Source organism: Canis lupus, chromosome 1 (genome assembly GCF_003254725.2).
Source record: "Canis lupus dingo isolate Sandy chromosome 1, ASM325472v2, whole genome shotgun sequence".
Taxonomy (NCBI): domain Eukaryota; kingdom Metazoa; phylum Chordata; class Mammalia; order Carnivora; family Canidae; genus Canis; species Canis lupus.
In genome coordinates this window covers 92,482,309-92,500,208 of record NC_064243.1, presented here as the reverse complement: position 1 = coordinate 92,500,208, position 17,900 = coordinate 92,482,309, and the positions used below count along the sequence as shown (strand labels likewise).

General features: G+C 39.6%; 1 protein-coding gene and 1 long non-coding RNA gene across 30 annotated transcripts in view; one reads left to right on the top strand and one right to left on the bottom strand.

The window, feature by feature from the left end:
* The window catches only part of GLIS3 (GLIS family zinc finger 3), a 545,819-nt gene that overhangs the window by 435,235 nt on the left and 92,684 nt on the right, over positions 1 to 17,900 (top strand). For 28 of the 29 annotated variants that reach the window (XM_049092627.1, XM_025423460.3, XM_049092609.1 and 25 more), the window contains 2 exons: positions 9,901 to 10,062; positions 14,198 to 14,308. In XM_049092627.1, the coding sequence (XP_048948584.1) occupies positions 9,901 to 10,062; positions 14,198 to 14,308 (273 nt within the window). The remainder of the gene's footprint in view (positions 1 to 9,900; positions 10,063 to 14,197; positions 14,309 to 17,900) is intronic. The other variant, XM_049092635.1, reaches the window with a different exon arrangement.
* On the bottom strand, positions 1,882 to 17,631 carry LOC112644802 (uncharacterized). The gene is made up of 3 exons (XR_003126769.3): positions 17,437 to 17,631; positions 6,176 to 6,276; positions 1,882 to 5,905 (listed from the first exon to the last, which is right to left on the bottom strand). It is a non-coding gene; the product is annotated as an uncharacterized LOC112644802 (long non-coding RNA).

The following is a 17,900-nucleotide window of genomic DNA, read 5'->3' as shown; positions in this document are numbered from 1 at the left end:
GCATTTCTCATCTTTGCAATCAAAGACCAGTCCTGTAGCCAGTCCTGTAGCCAGTCCACTGCCACAGGGGGAGGCAGAGCCAAGGCCTTGCTGCAGCCCCCATCCTCTGAGCACAGAAAGCTCCCAAGCTAGGTGTGCTTGTAACGTGGGATCATATGGGATGATGGTGTCTGCCTCCCATCCAAAGAGTATGGCTATAGGAGGGTGGATAGAGGAATGGCATAAGAATTGTTTGATCTGCTCTTCTGGGGATATTTGACTCGGGGCAGCTTAGGGCAAGGTCCCAAAGGGCTTTTTTCTTTGCATGAGAGGCTCTGATGAGAGGCTCTTTCCTGGCATATTGGAGCGCATATTAGCTCAGCTTTTAAAGGGCAATTTAAAACAGTTTCTTTTCCTTTATGTATGAAGAAGGCCCACATTTATGTGCCTTGAATTATTGCGAATAACACGTTCCCAATGGGTCTGTGTATGTTTAGCTCAAGTTTGGAAGAGGGTGTGGTAGGAAAACTGCTTGTTCCATTCACCAGCATTGCTACATATTTCTCAGAACACCAATAAAGAGGTCAATGCATCGCGTCGCAAAAAAAAAAAAAAAAGAAGAAAAAAAAAAGAAAAAGAAAAAACCACAACCATACGCTGGTACTACTATTGTTTCCCCATCTTGGTTAGATATTAAAATAATAAAATATATATTTTACAGTAGTTCTATAGAACATTCAAATCTAGCAAAACCCATAAATACATTTTTATAGCTTTTGCAATGTTGACCATTTGATGTCATCGCGAGTACTAACTGGCCTGACCTAATTAAAAGACCTTAATGAGCTTACTACACAAGGAAGTCTAGGAAATCAATATGTTTTTTTACAAAGAGTTCATTCTGTCCATTTCGCTTAGCATTTATTTAGCAAATAATCTGCAGCCACTTGAGTATATGCCAAGCACTGTACCCAGTGCTTGTAATAAAAAGATTAATAAGACTCAGTCCCTTGTCCTCATAAAGCTCACAGCCTAGTGGGGGAAACAAACAATCCAATTAGTGTACCTCTGTGTGTTAGCAAGGCAGTGGGCAAGGCGTGGTCGGTGTGTGGGAAGTGACCTATTGTGCCTTGGTAAAAGCATAAAGGAAGGCGTCACAGAGGAGGTGACACCAAGCTAAGGGGTCAGTAGTACGTCACTGGGCACAGGGAATAGCATATGCAGAGGCAGAGGCAAAAAGGAGTTTGCTGCTTAATTAGGGAACTGCAGCTGGACTGGCCTGTGGCCCTGGGGGGTGGGGGGGGGAAGGAGAGGTGGGAGGACCGGGAGGAGCAGGCCTGACCACGGATGCACTAGAGCCTTCCTTCCACCTGCAGTCTTCTGTTTCTGTTTTCCCCTTCTCCTTTCTTTTGCTTACTTTGTTGGCTTTTACTTTATCCCCCATCCGTCTTGAAAGGCCTGAAACTTGAGAGACCTCTTAGAAAAACTAGAGCTTTAGGGAATGTTTCTGACCTTTAAAAACCAAAACCAAATAAAACACATGAAAAATAATGCCTAAAATCCAAAGGCTGATTGCTCCAACTGCTGTCAACTTCCTCACTTTAGTATATAGAAAATAATTCAGGGGTGTTTGGGTCAGATTCCAAATGTATTCTGCTATCTTTCTCTCTCCTGGAATGTTCTGTGAATGCAAAGAAAGTAGGATGGGACCTGATGGGGTCGTGGGGGTCTTTTTGTTTTTGTTTTAAATCACCCACAGAGCCTAATCAAATGCTGAAGGTGTAAGAAACTCCACTTTCCCCGGTCCATTTGTAGCAGGGACGTGGTCAATTGGTGTATAGACCGGGACTGAACAAATTAGAATATTTGTCTTCTTTTTCTTTTTTTTTTAATATTTTATTTATTTATTCATGAGAGACACAGAGAGGGAGAGGCAGAGACACAGGCAGAGGGAGAAGCAGGCTCTATGCAGGGAGCCCGACGTGGGACTCAATCCCTGGTCTCCAGGATCACGCCCTGGGCCGAAGGCAGTGCTAAAGCGCTGAGCCACCCAGGCTGCCCAACATTTGTCTTCTTTAATACAGAGCAGCAAAACATCTGAAAATTGCTTTTATGTGTCTTCTTTATATGTAGTTCGTAGAAGTATGGTACTTACATAGGCACATTTATATGGAATTATGTATGACCTGCCATGATCAGAAACACAGATACAAAGAAAATTAAGGAATTTGATTTCTTTTAGGTATATTTATGCAGGACCAATGACAGGCCTTAAATACATTTGCTCTACGAATATGTAATCAGACTGCATTTACTGAGCTCTGACGGTGAACCTCTGGAATATACATGCTCTAGTGGATATGTATTTGCAGATTGCATGAAATCGATGGTAATAATAGCAGAATCAGGCAACTTACTTATTGTTATGTTTAAACAACCTTTTTCATTATTTGCCCACTCACAGAATAATTATTTGCTTGAGATTATAGTTTTCCGGCATTGTATTGACACAACATGAATAATATATGATACCTTATATTTGTTGACTAGCTGGAGAGAGCCATATGATCTGACTTAAATACCAGTGTTTCACTGTGGGGTATTGGCTTTCCAGTTGTAAATACAGTGCCCACAATGAAGTTCCATTTATCCCCAGCAAGTTTCAACTGTTATAAACCAGACACTTGATAATTTCCATAAAAATTTAATATGGTTCAAATGTTGGCACAAAACTCACATATTTCTCTCTACATCGTCATGTGGCTTCTCAAAAACACTGTTTTCCATTCTGTTTTTTTTTTTTTTAAATTGTGCCCTCATTTACTTTGTCACTTTGTGTAGAGCAAGGACTCATTTGCGTATCAGCCACTAACCCATAACCCACAACATTAAAAAGCAACGAATGGTCTTAAGCTGGTAGGAAATACATACATACTGACTAGTTAGGTAAACTTTGTTTTATATAGAGCTCTTAATTAAAAGTTAGAAGGAGGACAAGCCAGGAAGTCGCATTTATGAGCTATTTAATAGATTCATGGTGTACACCAGAATAACAGGGAAAAACATAGTAACTGGGATCTCTTTATTATGGGCTAGGGAAACATTACAGAAAGGGTTTTATATTAATTCTACAAAATGTTTAGTGGTTCCAGAAGATCTGGGTAAATGAATACAGTAGGCCACTTCAGAACACCAGGTGAGTGGCACGCAGGCTGACTCATAAGCCCCAGGGTCACAGCCTCTTGTCCCCTCGACCTGCTCCACCAGCCAAACAGGCTGGGGAACTTTGAAAGCTGTCATAGGAAATGCAAGTGCAAATCTATGTAGATATTTGCAATCTTTGGAAAATCGGTCCAGAGGGGGCCCTGATTTCTCTGCAGTTAAAGGAAGTCTCAAGTTAATCAGGGGTAACCATACCAAGACCTAAAATAATTTCCTACTGAGGCCACTTTTCCTCTGTGTAGAACTTTTGAAATATTATAATCCGATATTACCTTTTAGCAACCAAAAGGAAACATAGAAATCCCTTTTCTCTCAGTCTGCTGTTCGGATAAGAAGGTGGTTAGGCTGAAAACATGAGTAAAGTCACAAAGTAAGTGCACACGGAGATCCGTTCATTACCCTCACTGCAGGATGAACCATCAGAATGAGACCCAGAAAGGAAGGAATTCCATAGCCACTCAGTGTAATGAATTCATGAACCAGATACTTTTGAAAAGCCTCAAAACATTTGAATTATTTTCTTTTTCTCCCTTTATGTAACACTTTCTACAAACTGACATGGTAGATGTTACGCGTTTACGCGAGCATGCACTACCACTGAGAATGCACTGGGATTGGAAATCACAGGATGGCACAGGGCGAGCCAGCTGTCTAAATGTGGATGAAGACTGGAGGATTAATGGAATCAGGTGGCCCCGTGGGCCTCCACAGTCTTTCTCTTTTGCATCTCTGTCCTTTTTTTTTTTCAACTTTTCTTCTACTTTTTCCCCCCAGACAGCACTTTCTGTCATCTTCCCAGCCTACGTTTTAAAATTAGATTTTACTCTTCCACACTTTGAAGGATGAAGCTGCCATAGTTTGCCAAAAGCAATCCCTTTCTTTATTTCTTGATTCTTGCTCTAGTCCTTTGTTTATTTTCTCTCTTCCTTAAAAAACAAAACAAAACAAAAAAAAAACATTAAACTGTGTATTGTCAACCTAAGATTAGTTTAATGATCCCTAGAATTTTACTTCTCAAAGGATAATCTTTGAACACTCAACATTTAGAAGTGTAGCCAAGGAGACTCTTAGGAATGCACCACGTCTGGCCTCACTCCACACCTACTGAATCAGAATCTGCATTTTAACAAGAGGCCCAGGCAACTCATTGACACCTTGAGCTGGGGAGCACTGTCCCAGCAGGAAAATTGGCTGAATATTAGAGGTGGATTTCTCACCTCCTCTCAAGTGTGTGAGATGGCTCCGGCCTTCAGCTCCCGGCTGTCTCCCTCACTTGCACCTTTGGCAGGTGTCCCTGTGGTTCAAGAGGACTTGAACTCTTGGTCTTATGGTGGAAGTAACCTTGACTATATCCACGGCATTAGAAATATTTGCTGGCCTTTCCACCAGTGCTTTTCACCTCCCATTGTCTTTGAGCTGTAAGCAGAAGATGTATGCCAGCAATAATTCATCGGTCCGTCCCCAGAGCTGCAGGCAGACTGCACCGCAACCACCGCTAATGGGATTAATTGGTCTTGACCGATGAAATTGTGAAAGTATGTACCTCCAAGGGTCATAAACACTGAGCCTTAATTGAAATCAAACGTATATTTTTAAAAAGCATGTCCAGCATCCTAGACTCCTTTCTGTTTGGGTTTTGTTGACATGAGTGATGGTACAGAAACCTGATCAGGAAAGGTTTGCTGTTATTACTGCTTTGAACATGAAGTATGCTTCTCAGTACGTTAAGTAGCTGATTAGGGGAAGGAGCAATATTCTACTTGATTATTGGTTACACATATGGAATAAATCCTATTTTAATGGTGTCTAATGAGCCTTTCATTTTCAGAACCTTACACAAAAGCCTCTAATAGAAAGGGAAAGTAATATTTCAAAGGTCATCTTAATAGCACTTAATGTCAACAATCTGTAATCAAGCCAATATATATGGATGGTGATTACAGTCCAGTTGTGATCCTTTAAATATGAAATAATCTCCTAAATTAGCAAAATGGCGTAAGCTAAGGTTCTCTGGGTTTGAGGCAATTTATACTTTTTAATTAAAATTTGTTACTTGCAAACAGCCTCGGAGTTAGAGATCATTCTCAGAGTGAGGCTTCATGCAATGCAAACCCCCGAGATTTAAAGTTCTGTTACCTACAGAATTGTTTCATGCATTATTCTGTGTGTTCTGTAAAGTTACTGAAATGTGCAAATGGAAAGCTATGTGCTTTTTTCTCAACAGGGGAATGTAATGGGCATTAGAAATGTGGAATGTGGGGATGCCTGGGTGGCTCAGCAGTTGAGCATCTGCCTTCAGCCCAGGGCATGATCCTGGAGTCTTGGGATCGAGTCCCACATCTGGCTCCCTGCATGGAGCCTGCTGCTTTCTTTACCTGTGTGTCTACCTCTCTCTCTCTGTCTGTGTGTCTTTCATGAATAAATAAAGTCTTAAAAAAAATGCAGATGCGTTGCCGGTCAGGAGGCCACTGAGGGAGCTTGTAGGCAATACCTCTTTCAGAACCATGTATCTGCTGGGCAGCAGATTAAAAAGTCAGGAATTTTAAAGAATCTCTGATATGAGATTGGCATTCTGAAACTTTGCGCCATTTGCTGCAGGAATAGAGATAACTCAGCTTTACCCCGCATCAGGAAATGTTCCTTTTTCAGGCCAAGGCTGCTGCTGGTTCACATAGCTCTTGTCGCAGTTAGAAGTGGGTGAATACTGCAAGGAGATTTTTCAAAGCAAATCAGCAGTGGTTACAGTACAAGTGGCATTCACAGATAAAACATGAGAATCTCCTGGAGGGCTTGTCAACACCCAGTTGGCTGGACCCCCACCCCTGGGGTTCTCTTGTACATCTGGGTAGGGCCAGGGATTCATATTTCTGACAGATGCCCAGGGCCCTCAGCTGCTGCTGGGTCCTGCAGCACCTCGTTGAGAAGCCCTGCTATAGGTTTATCAGTATGGACACTGCCCAGCCCTACAACTTACCTATGGCCATCTTCCCATGAGCTTCATTGAGCTTCATTCATCTTCTTCTCCCAGAGCCTAGCACACATTGTGCCATGCTCAGAGGGTTTACCCAATATGTGCTGGGGACAAAAAAAAAATGTTATTTACAGGAGATTACTAGTATATATCAGACCCCTGCCCACCACCACTCCCTGTCACATCACTGTCCTGTGTTTGCCTTTCTTTGGCATTCTGTGTTTCCTCCTCCTGCTGCCCCCTTGGATTCTGAGAGTTTGTTTTTTCTCTTGTCTTTTTCCATATGACCTGTGTTTGAACCACAGGCAACCTCAGCCTGCTGGTTTAACTCCACTTGCCCTTGGTGCCTGGTTCTACAGACAGTGTGAAAAGGTAAGGACCTGAGAGTAGCCTCTTGGTCAAGTTTTGTATAAGGCTTGGTTGGTGACGGTGGCATAAGCAGTCAGGTGACACTTAGGACTTTGGACCTCAGGGTGGACCTTGCACGGTGGAAACCTTGATGAGAAAGCCTTTGGCTAAACCCAAGGAAACACTCTTTCTGTGGTCCTTGCTTTCCTAGGTTTAGATGTTCATTCGCAAGGCGAAACTCACTCATTAAAGATTTGGAAAACATGAAAAAAACATAATATAGAAAAAGGCATCCATTTACCCAGACGCCCAAAGCATCCAGTTTTGGAGTATTTTGTAACAGCCTTTTATACTTCTATCTAAATGTTAGTTTATTTTTAATGCATTTGCATTTAACTGAATTTATAAATCTAGGGGTAAAATTGCCCTGAGGGAAAGGAAATTCTTGTGTTGAATTACAGGGTTATTCCCATAATGAATGATAATGATTCATTACACAATTGTTTGCTTTCAAGTTTAAGCCAGACACCATTAGAAAAATGAACAGCACCTCCTTCCTCTTCTTGCAGAATTGTTGGTGTGCAGAGTTCAATCAGGTGTGGTGCTCTCTAGACCGCCCTGATGCGTTGGGTGCAAGGCCTCCCAGGGAGCCATGTATCAGTTCCTCAGTGCTTGACTTTCCTGGTTTGGGGTTCTTGATTTCAAGAGCATTTCTTCAACAAGAGTGAGTGGGCAATATATATTATGAGCCCCCAAGTCCAAGAAATTGCCTTTCTCTTGCCTTTATTCTGGCAACCCCATGGGGTCAAACATGATGCTTCACTCTTAATCTCTCCCCCTGAAAATACTCTAGTGCTACTGCAAGTGCTGACAGACACTGTCACCTTCCAGCCTTTTATGCTGCAGATGAGATGCGTGACATCAGCTGGATTTTCATGATTTTTACAGATAATCTCTTGGTTATCGTTTTCAGTCCGGCTGCTCATATTTTCCTCCTATCTTTGCTATTTAAGAGCAGTCAGGATGTTCTGGGATATAGTTCACTTTTCACTCATTTACATGGGATGCAGCAAGCCTTTTCGTCTTTGATCACAGTTTCTGTTAATAGTAATAATAGCAATTAATTGACTTTAACTGGACATTTAACAGGAGAGAGCATGGAAACACCAGTCTAGTGTCCAGCTTATGTCTGATCAAGTGGACAGTTTGAATTAGTTCTAGGACATGTCTAGGATACCTCTAGTCCCTCTGTGGTCAATCCAGGGGGTCTTGTTTGTCTGATGCTCACTGAAACCTCATTTGTCTGTTCTAAAGTAGTTCTCCGTCCCCATGCATGTTGGTTCCTAGACAATGCAACTTTCTCTCTGATCAGTGTTTGGGACGACTGGTACAAGGGAGTGGAGGCCAGGGCCTCCCCAGGTCTGTGTGTGTACCCTGGAGCTTGCCTTGGCACAACATCCATCCTACAAAAGAGCCTTGCTAGGAACCAGACTACAGGCTTAAGGGATCCAAAACCACAAGCTCATTTCTGACCTAAGTGTGGCCCAGCAGGTGACTGTCAAATCAACTAAGTTCCAGCAGTTTGCTCCAAGTGGTCATTCAGAAAGAACCTTAAAAACACAGGTTTGGTCAGCAGAGTCTTCTTAGCCATGAATTGGGGGATAACATTGAGCCCCTTTAATTCTCAAATTTGAGACCCCCTCCAACATCTGCAGAAACAAGGCCACTTAACCTCTCTTTCCCTTGAATGGTATGTCATTATATGCCTTTCACTCTGTTGAAAAAGTAGTGGCTCTGTCAGCAATCATGTTCTGTTCAGGCTAAATTTATTTTTATGTGAAATAGAAATCAGGAAAACACCAAAATTATTTTAAGCAAAATATCAAAATTGAAATAAACCAACATATGTCTGTGAAACATGTATAACTCTCAATCAAAAATAAGTGCAACTTTCATAAATTTCTTAAAATACTCTAGCATGCAAATCTGGATGACTTAAATAGACGGAGTTATGACATGGTTGGTTATTCTTTCTCCTTGGTCCATCCATTCTTTAAACCTGGCCAGCTCTGGACTACTCCTTCATGAACGGTGTACTCTATCCTCCATCATCTACTCTAATAATCGCTAGAACTGAGAATTTCATAAAATGTCTTGTAGTAAGGTTAAATAATACTGCTGATTTTGAATGGAAACCATTTTGAATTTACCTTCTTTACTTCTACTCTGTTCTACCCAGCCATCCCTCACCCCTCACCTCAGGCCCTACATTACTCTCTTAAGAAGTGAGGGTTTTTAAAAAATTGCTTTAAACTCCATGTCCATATTTCTAAGTTTCCTTTGCAGTGGGAACTCAAATGGGGTTAAAATTGTTAAAGTGACATCAGTATTTGGGGCGCTTACTACCAAAGAGAGAGTCACAAGTTAAATGCCCATCTCACATTTATGCCTCATTTACAGGCTTCCTATAACACATTTTCTTTATTAGATTGTCACTTACAGGATTGGAATCACTGTGCACCTCTAATATAGTAGCTGATATTTTACCCACAGAAGATACATAGTAAATAGTCCCATCAATAAATATTATTGACAAACCCAGAAAGCATTTCTTGAAACCTTCAGCCTTTCATTTTCAATTCTTCTCTTCATGAAGGAGGTAACAACATTTCTTAGAAAAACAAAAATAGATACAACTATCACTTCATTTGGAAAATGTTCTCAGCACTACACAAATTGTGTTCCAGGAGATTTTTTAAAAGCACATTTAAAACGTATCTCATTAGGCTTGGCTTCACTGTGTACGCTAACAGAGTCGCTCTTTGGGGAATTGAAAAACTCCTTGAGATTATTTAGGAAGTTTATGATTGTGACAACCCCACAGACACATGGCTTTTGCATCCTGGACCCTTGGATCTTCAGCTCACCTTTATTCTCATACATCACATTGAATTTTTTTTTTTTTTGCTAGTTTATTAGTTGTAAAAAGTTTCTTCCTTCCTGATTCCTTCCATTTAGTCCAATTTGGAAATGGAAAAGTGTGTTAATTTTTTAATAAATCTTTAAGACACGCATTACTGTATTTTTATTAACTGAGCCAGATGGCTCATAGCAAATTTTCTCTGACATAAGTAATCACAGAAATCAGTTTGAGACCCAGATTTGGTATGGAAAGTGGCGTCTATATTAGTGGAAAAATGTGGTTCACATAAATATGTGGATATTTTTAGAAGTCATATTTGTTACTGTTTGGATTTCATTTTATTTTTTGTTTTTTGTTTTAGGCCAAATACACACCGAGGACATGTTTTTTTCCCGTCCCCCAGACCCAAACATTCAAGCTCCTTCTCAACAACCCAAAACTGTTTTCTTTTTTGCAGTTTGAAGGTTGCAAGAAGGCCTTTTCAAGGCTTGAGAATCTCAAGATTCACTTGCGGAGTCACACGGGTGAGAAGCCATACTTGTGCCAACATCCAGGCTGTCAGAAGGCATTCAGTAACTCCAGCGACCGCGCCAAGCACCAGAGGACGCATCTAGACACTGTAAGAATGGCCGGAGATTCCCAGCTTCCAGCCCCAGGCCCTGGTGTGAGAAAGTGCCCATTTGATAGTGGCATGCTGAAGTGTTTGCTTTATGTCTACAGGTTATAGGGACAATGCTAAAGGCAGCAGTGGAATCTTTGTGGAGAGGTCCAGAAGGGGCCCTGTTGGGCTCTCTCTTCATTTTTCTGTAGTGACAAGCTATCCTAAATATTACAACTGCCTGAAAGACAAAGGGGTTCCTTGATCACCTCTGTGTACAAAGCAGAGGCAGTTCAGGTGTTGTCACATAGTAGATTTCAGTACACAGGATGACTACCAGGCATAAGGCATAAAAATAAATTATTCAAATATCAAGATATGCTGAAATAGATAATATATATTATTGCTAGAATTGGAAAGTCGTTGTCTGTTATTGTTTTTTCTTTACCCTTGTTCTTCTTTTTTTGACATAAGAACTTTGAGACTGGCATGGTTACCCAGTGTGAATCTGGCCTTTTGCTTTAGAAACCACCTGGCATTTTCACCTTCAGGCGATCTAAGAAGACTCAGCAAATCTTATGCCAGGGTTCAGTTTTATCATGCTTCCTGTGTGTTAACAGCCGCATATCCATTGGCATAACCCTTATGAGAACAACTGATTTTCATCGTTGAAAATCACCTTAACTCTTTTAGTGCTGTAACATTTTGCTTCTTTTCTAAGACTTTTTTATTTTCTGTTATGTTGATCATCCTTCTTTGCATCTCTCAAGTTCTGATGCCATTTGCCTTACAGGAGGCCAGGTAGACTATGTGCAATTTCACTTCTTTTAACAAAGCCATCAGGATAAATGTATTATACACATCACAGATCTCTTATCCCACATTCTTGCAAATAATGTATTCATGACAGTACTTTCTCAGTGTTAACATTCCGATGTCTATTATTAAACTACACCAGAATTTGAATTTTGAAAAGATACTGTTATTTCTACACACCTTCTCATACATATTTAAGATTCTTCTGATGTTATAGTTGACATATTTATTAAATTTTATATTAGTCTCTATTAGTCATATTGATAGAAGTCATTTTAGCTATATGTCACATAACCTTTCTAAACAGAATTATTTCCTAACATACGTGTGATGGTTTGCCTCATAAATAGCTGAAATATAATTAGAGCTATATGAGCATAGGATAGCCCCTTTCTGCTCTAGCTGAATTGAATTCAGTGATTTTAGGACCAACAGAATAGAATATGTAATGAATAAATTTGGTGAATAGCAGGATTTTTTAAAAGGTAGAAATAGGAAAAAAAAAGAATAAATTATGTTAAAATGCCCTATTTTGTATGTCTAAAATGGTCTTGGTAGAATCTAATAAATTTTCCAATTTGTCATTAAACTTTATCATGGAAGAATGAACATTCACGAGACAAGATTGTCTTGAGAAATTGCCTCTACTCTAGCTGGTTATCTGTAGTTTGAAAGAACTATTGTGAGCCTAAGTGTTATGGTTCTACAATACCCTTCTTGGAGCTAATTTTAGCTAATCAGACTACGAGCATTTTCTAAAATCATTTTGGAATTTAAAAAAAAATAACTTTTTAAAACTTTTGAGGAAAGCTACCACAGATAATAATTTCATGATTCAGTTCAATGCCAGTAGCTTTTAAAACCTAGCTATTTAAAAAAAAAACAAAACACTATTAAATCTTTTTAAAACCATCATTCTTCTTCAAGATGCAAACCAACAGTCCTGTTTAAATTTTTATTGTATTAAATGATTTGGTAAGCTCTTTTAAAATCATGTAAAAATTAAACATTTGTTTTAAAAAGCAAATGGTCGCTGCTTGAAAAATGTATATTTAAATGTAGGCCCTCTTTTCCTTTCATTAAGCACTCCTTATGCTAGTGTTGTCAGAATTTTGGATAAAGTATCTTTCTTCAACTCAATGGATTCTTTACTTATAGGAAAATGATTTTTTTTTCTATAAGGCTTACCGAGTTCATAATTCAAACCCTGAAAAGTTTTATTAACTTGTTTCTCTATTAGCGTCTTAATATCTAAACAGGGGGAATGATTTTATGGTACACGTGGAAAATAGAGTTTGATAAAGTGCAGCATGCTGTTTAAAGCTTAGGTCATCTGAGGTACAATGAGCAGTGCACTAGTAGCACTGGGACCAGACCACTGCTGTTTTGGCATTCTGATCCCAGGTGGCTAACAGCAGGGGAGAGAGGGTAACCCCCACCCCCCCTGAAGTGGAGAGTAGCCAAGCCTTCTTTGAGAACTCAAAAACAAATATAAAATCACATTACCCATTTCTTGTCTTTTCAACCCAAATACTACCGGCCATGGTAATAATAATGGTATTGATTTATATAACATGCTAATATTCCTGAAGTTTTTTTTTTTTTTTTACATGCCACAGTGCTCAGATGTGAGTTTATGTGGTTGCAACATGACTGCAATAAAGATACTATCGAGTTGCTGCCCCGAAGCCAGGGTAGGATAGGGAAGGCTGTGCAGGAAAGCCACGCAAATCCAGAAGATTCACAGGTGAACAGAAACCTTCGTTTACCCAATGGAAACTCATTGGTGAGTGGCTTTAACCCATATCGGCTGACCCTTTGCAAAAACAGTTATTGAGAGCCTGGTTCAGCCACTATCCCCTCCCTGTCTGATTTCTCACATGTAACTCAGTGCCGAACGCACTGTGAAACTGTGAGACCTGATGGGGGATTTAGTCAATCAGTCAAGGAACAGACACATTGCACTTAGAATTCGTATTGCGAGAGCTCAACTAAATTATATATTCATGACTTTACCTTGTGGTTGGAATCAAAAATGGCAAAAACAAAAAAGCGAATCATAAATGTGGCTTCAGGCAGGGCAAATAATATAATCCACATATGTGTTGGCCCACAAAATGACAAGCATACACATGAAAACAGGAATAAATAGAGGAAAAAAATCAAGTTTTTTTTTTTCTGGCTTTTTATTTTGTTTTGATTTGATATATATATTTTGTTGTTATTTTTAATGGAATAGCCATTTCCCAGAACAAGAATCCTATTCTAGAGGCAGAGTTTCACTTCTCCTCCTTACATTTCAAATCATGTAGGCACAACTGTAATCAATCTCACCTACTGAGGTCCTAAGTACATGAGTGACTGGAAGCTGTGACTTATGAACACAGTCTATCTTGTGATTTTTTATTTTAGTTCTTAGATTAAACAGAAAGATTTGCTTTATTTCATAGCTCAAAAGCCATCCTCTAGACTCCACCTGAGGCCCTGCAGCTCACATCTCTCAGGAGCATGAGGGCATTGAATTAGCCAAAACTTGTGTTCTCATTACACCCAGCCAAGGGCCCAGGCTGAGCACTGGGACTCCTCTACACCTGCAATCCTATAATAATATTTCTCTGGCTGAGTTTTCATGTGTCTGTTGTTTGGGGAAAAAAAACCTATTGCCTCTCACTCACTTTCTACTAATATTCCCCTTTTAATTCTCATTCTCTCTTTCTGAATCAGGTTTCCTCTGAAACATTCCCAGTCTTTTCTGGACTTTTCTGCAGCTTCTCTCTACCTGAACTCTTAAAGAATGTGTTTCCTAGTTTCTGACAATACCAAAGATTGTTTTCAGGGGAACATAACTGTAAGTATTACTAGAGATGCTTACTAATAATTTCCACATCCAAAAATGTCACGAGAGAGGCACCTTGGTGGCTCAGTGGTTGAATGGCTGCCTTGGCTCAGGGCATGGTCCTGAGGTCCTGGGATTGAGTCCCACATCGGGCCTGCTTCTCCCTCTGCCTATGTCTGCCTCTCTCTCTGTGTCTCTCGTGAATGAATAAATAAAATCTTTAAAAACACACACACACACAAATGCCATGAGAGGTTCTGTGGGAGGAGTGCACCTCTAAAGGCTGTCTCCTTGTTTCTCAAAAATTTAGTCCCCTTTGCCTTGATGCAAACTTTCAGGGCTTTCTAATTAAAATGCACAAGTAATCCCCAGCATTTTCACCTCAGCCAGTTGGTAAGAATTCCTGCTCTGAAGTCAGTAATCTGAGTAAATTTCCCTCAGTTACTTTTATGATTTAACTACAGCTGGTTGTTTGTGTTTTTTTTTTCTTTCTTTCTTATTTAGAAACCTTATGCTTGTCAAATTCCAGGATGCACCAAACGCTACACAGACCCAAGTTCCCTACGAAAGCATGTGAAGGCACATTCTTCCAAAGATCAACAGGCAAGGAAAAAGGTAATTTTAAAAAAGAATTTATCCAGCCAGGAAAGGCACATTTAAATGACTCTTGCAGTACTGGGACCTTGTGCTGGACATTGAAAGTCTTCAACTTGTTACATGCTCTTTGGGAAGGGACATCTTCCATGAAGTAATAGCAATGTTATAAACAGATATGCAATTCTGGGGAGGGCTCGTATAACAAGAATCAGAGAAAATTAGCAAAAGGCACTAAACCAGAGAATAACAAAAGGCTTTTATGGAAATTAAGTCCACATAGTTAAAGGAAATTGAATTGGGAAAAATAGCACAACAAAAACCCTTTCTGGAGATAAGTGCTTCTCCATGAAATATCAATTGGCTGAAACCATTTTCATTCTTATGGAGAGGGTAGGTGTATCTCTAGGATAAGTATAGAGTATCCCTCCCTTTAAGCTGAAAGAAAGAAAGAAAGAAAGAAAGAAAGAAAGAAAGAAAGAAAGAAAGAAAGAAAGAAAGAAAGAAAGAAAACACGTTTCTTAATAGGTACCATGTATGGAAATCTGAGAAAGGAATTGAACTTAAAATTACTTTGACATCACTGAGGAATTAATGCATCTTTAAAGTATATAGAATGCATAGTGTCTTGGATTTGGAAGAAATGCTAAAGGTCAACCAGCCTACCCACTTGACTCTCTCAAACTCATAAGATCTCTAACAGGTGTCTGGTCACGTTGTGCTTCAACACCTTGAGATATGAGGAGCTTACTACCTTTCAAGGCATTTCCCAATAAGTGAGTTTATGAGTTTTTGGACCAACAAGTACCTTCTGACCATGGCAGAAAAACACTGAGTTAACCTTAGCTTTTTGAGTGTTCCAATGCGTTAAGATAGTACTACTGATTCATTTAAGGGCCCTTCGTAATAAATGTAAGGGAATTTAAGATTCAATTTATTTCAAGTGATTTAACCCAATGATGTGATTGAACCCCATGGCCATGGTTTTCAGGTCACTAGCACTTCTAGTTAACTAGAATTGTGCATTCTTTCATGGTTTATAGGGATTTAACACTTTCATGTTGGGAAATGCTGTGTAGTCTTTTTTTCCTACTTGAGCTTTTTCTTCCTTGTGAGTTGTTAGCACAAAGCCAGTTGAGGGCTCATATGTGGAAAGAGTTTGTCCTCTTCCCTGAGAATTAGAAAAATGCCCAGTTGGAAGGATTTGATAGATACTCTTAATTGCATACAAACCCACTCTTGTAAGTCAATTGTTAAAATCATTTTTTTCTCTATAAATATAATTAAGCCTCTTTTATTGGAATACAGTAAACTGATAACAGATGATCATTATCAACAGATGATAACAGATGATCAGTCAACATGGACTAAATATATTCCTGTATTGTAGAAGAGCAAAGGAACTGCTAAGTGAATTAATAATATAAATAAAGTTGTAAAGAGGATACTTAATACTTTTTAAATAACACCAATGTTGCATACTGTTCTCTGTGTCAGAAGAACCACGGCCTAATGGCTTTTGTCATTATCTATGTGTGTATCTTGTGAATTTGAAGTGATAAGTTGTCTTTGTTAAACAAAGACACAACAGAAACCTTCTTGGGAGTTGTCTCTCCTAAATCTGACCATTAACCCCCTACATTGTCTTAAATGTATAAAGTTTTACCATAATAGCAAACCTATCATAAGACTGGAGAACAACTTCCCTGAGAATAACAGCTACCATGGACATGAGAGAACACAAGTCCTGCATCCAGACAAATAAGCACTAATTCGTTATTCCACTTCAGAAGGTAACCTAGGTTGACAGTAGGTATGGAAACATAATGAGATATTTTCAGGAATTATTAATTAATTGGTTTCTGTTGTTCAAATGCAGTGTGTCTCAGTCTCTATATAAAACAGGAATAGTTTTGATTGTGTGAAAGATTCCTGAAGCATTAATTTAAAAAAAGGAAAATCAGACCCCAAGACTACAAAATAGAAATTTCTAGACAATTTGCAGATAGCCCTCAACTATCAGTCTAGGTTACAAGGATATACTTTCGAAGAGCAGTATTAAAACCCAGTGTCAAATATTGCAATACTCCTTTGATTTTGTCTTCTGTAAAATGAGGTACCATGTCTGTAGTGATTCAGCTTTGGATGAGCTCCCGGTTTCTTGCAAGTGAGTGAGCTGTATGTGGCTGCCTTTTATTGTCCAGACCTTAGGGACAAGGTTACTGTGTTTTTACTCTCCAAATTTTCACCCATCTTTTTAATCTGAAGATTTTAAGAATCTGTTATGAATCAGTGATAAATTAATCTGTGGAAATTAAAACGATGAAAGTTGCCCCATCCAATAAAAAGGAGAAATGCCACTCCCGGGAGCAGCAATGTGAATAAACCCAAATGAAATCAGCCAATCCACGTTTTCAGATCTTGTACCGGTGTCCCAGCGTGTGATATTTACACGGTACAATGTTGTTACTAGACCTTGAGATTCTAATTGCTAACTCACATCAGGACTTGGTATTTGAAATATTTCCTGGCAGCAATAATAAAAAAAAAGAAGAAGAAGAAGAAGTAAGAAACAATAAACCTTTTAAGGCAGAATTAAGATTATTTACGACTTTAATTAAAAATTGAAAGTTGGCATCATTTCAAAAAAGGCTTTACAAAAATGTGAATTCATCAAAAATAACCATAAAAATTCCAAGGTGATAAAGGCACAGTAGAGTCATGGTCCCAGCCCTAGGGAATTGTTTTGTTGAAAAGAATAAAACCCTTTCCTGTCACACCCTGTTAGTCATGGACTCGTTTAATATACCCTGCCTGCCTGCTTTCTTCTAATCTTTTTAACCTCCCCCTAGACACTAAATGACATTATTTTGGTCTTAACATTGCTGGCTTTACGAGGCCCCACTTTGAAATCTGGGCTGGAGACAAGGCCCCCTGAGCCGTGGAGACTGCTATTTATCAGGAGAGGCAGAGTCTTCCAGAGTGATGCCCTGGCCATGGGCATATGAACCCTCCCCACACCTGTTGGATCCTACTGAAAACCCAAGGACCTGAAAGCTAAGCTAAATGTTGTTCAGGCTACGAAAAGAAAAAGGAAGAAAGGGGACGGCTCTTCTGCAGAGGAATGAAGAAAGTAACTTTTCTCTCACCTCGTGTGTGCACACCCACATTTTCCGTCAGCTGACGTGCAGACTTCTTCCACTGGATGCGCCTTACAGATCTTGAGTCCATTAAAGAGAGGGTTACGCAGATAAGTGAGTCGTGAGATACTCTGGTCACCCACTCTGGTCTCCAGTGAGAATAGAATTTAGTCCGCAGAGCAAAAGGCAAAATCTGTCCTTCAATTCTCTCTGATAATGAGTGGTGAAATACGAGAAAACTAAGGCAATAAGCCACTTGAAATTTTCCTCAAGGCTGTGAGCTTTATCAGAATTTTTCACTTGCACCTTGCAAGTGCCCATAAGCAGCGAGGAGGGGGTTCCCTTCCATTCTGGCTCATTATCGACATGGACTTTTTTAAGTGAATGCAAAAGAAGGCCGGGCCCAAAGTTAGAGATGACACGTGTCTTCCCTCCATTTCACAGCTCCATGAAGGTGCCAGACTCTGGCTGTG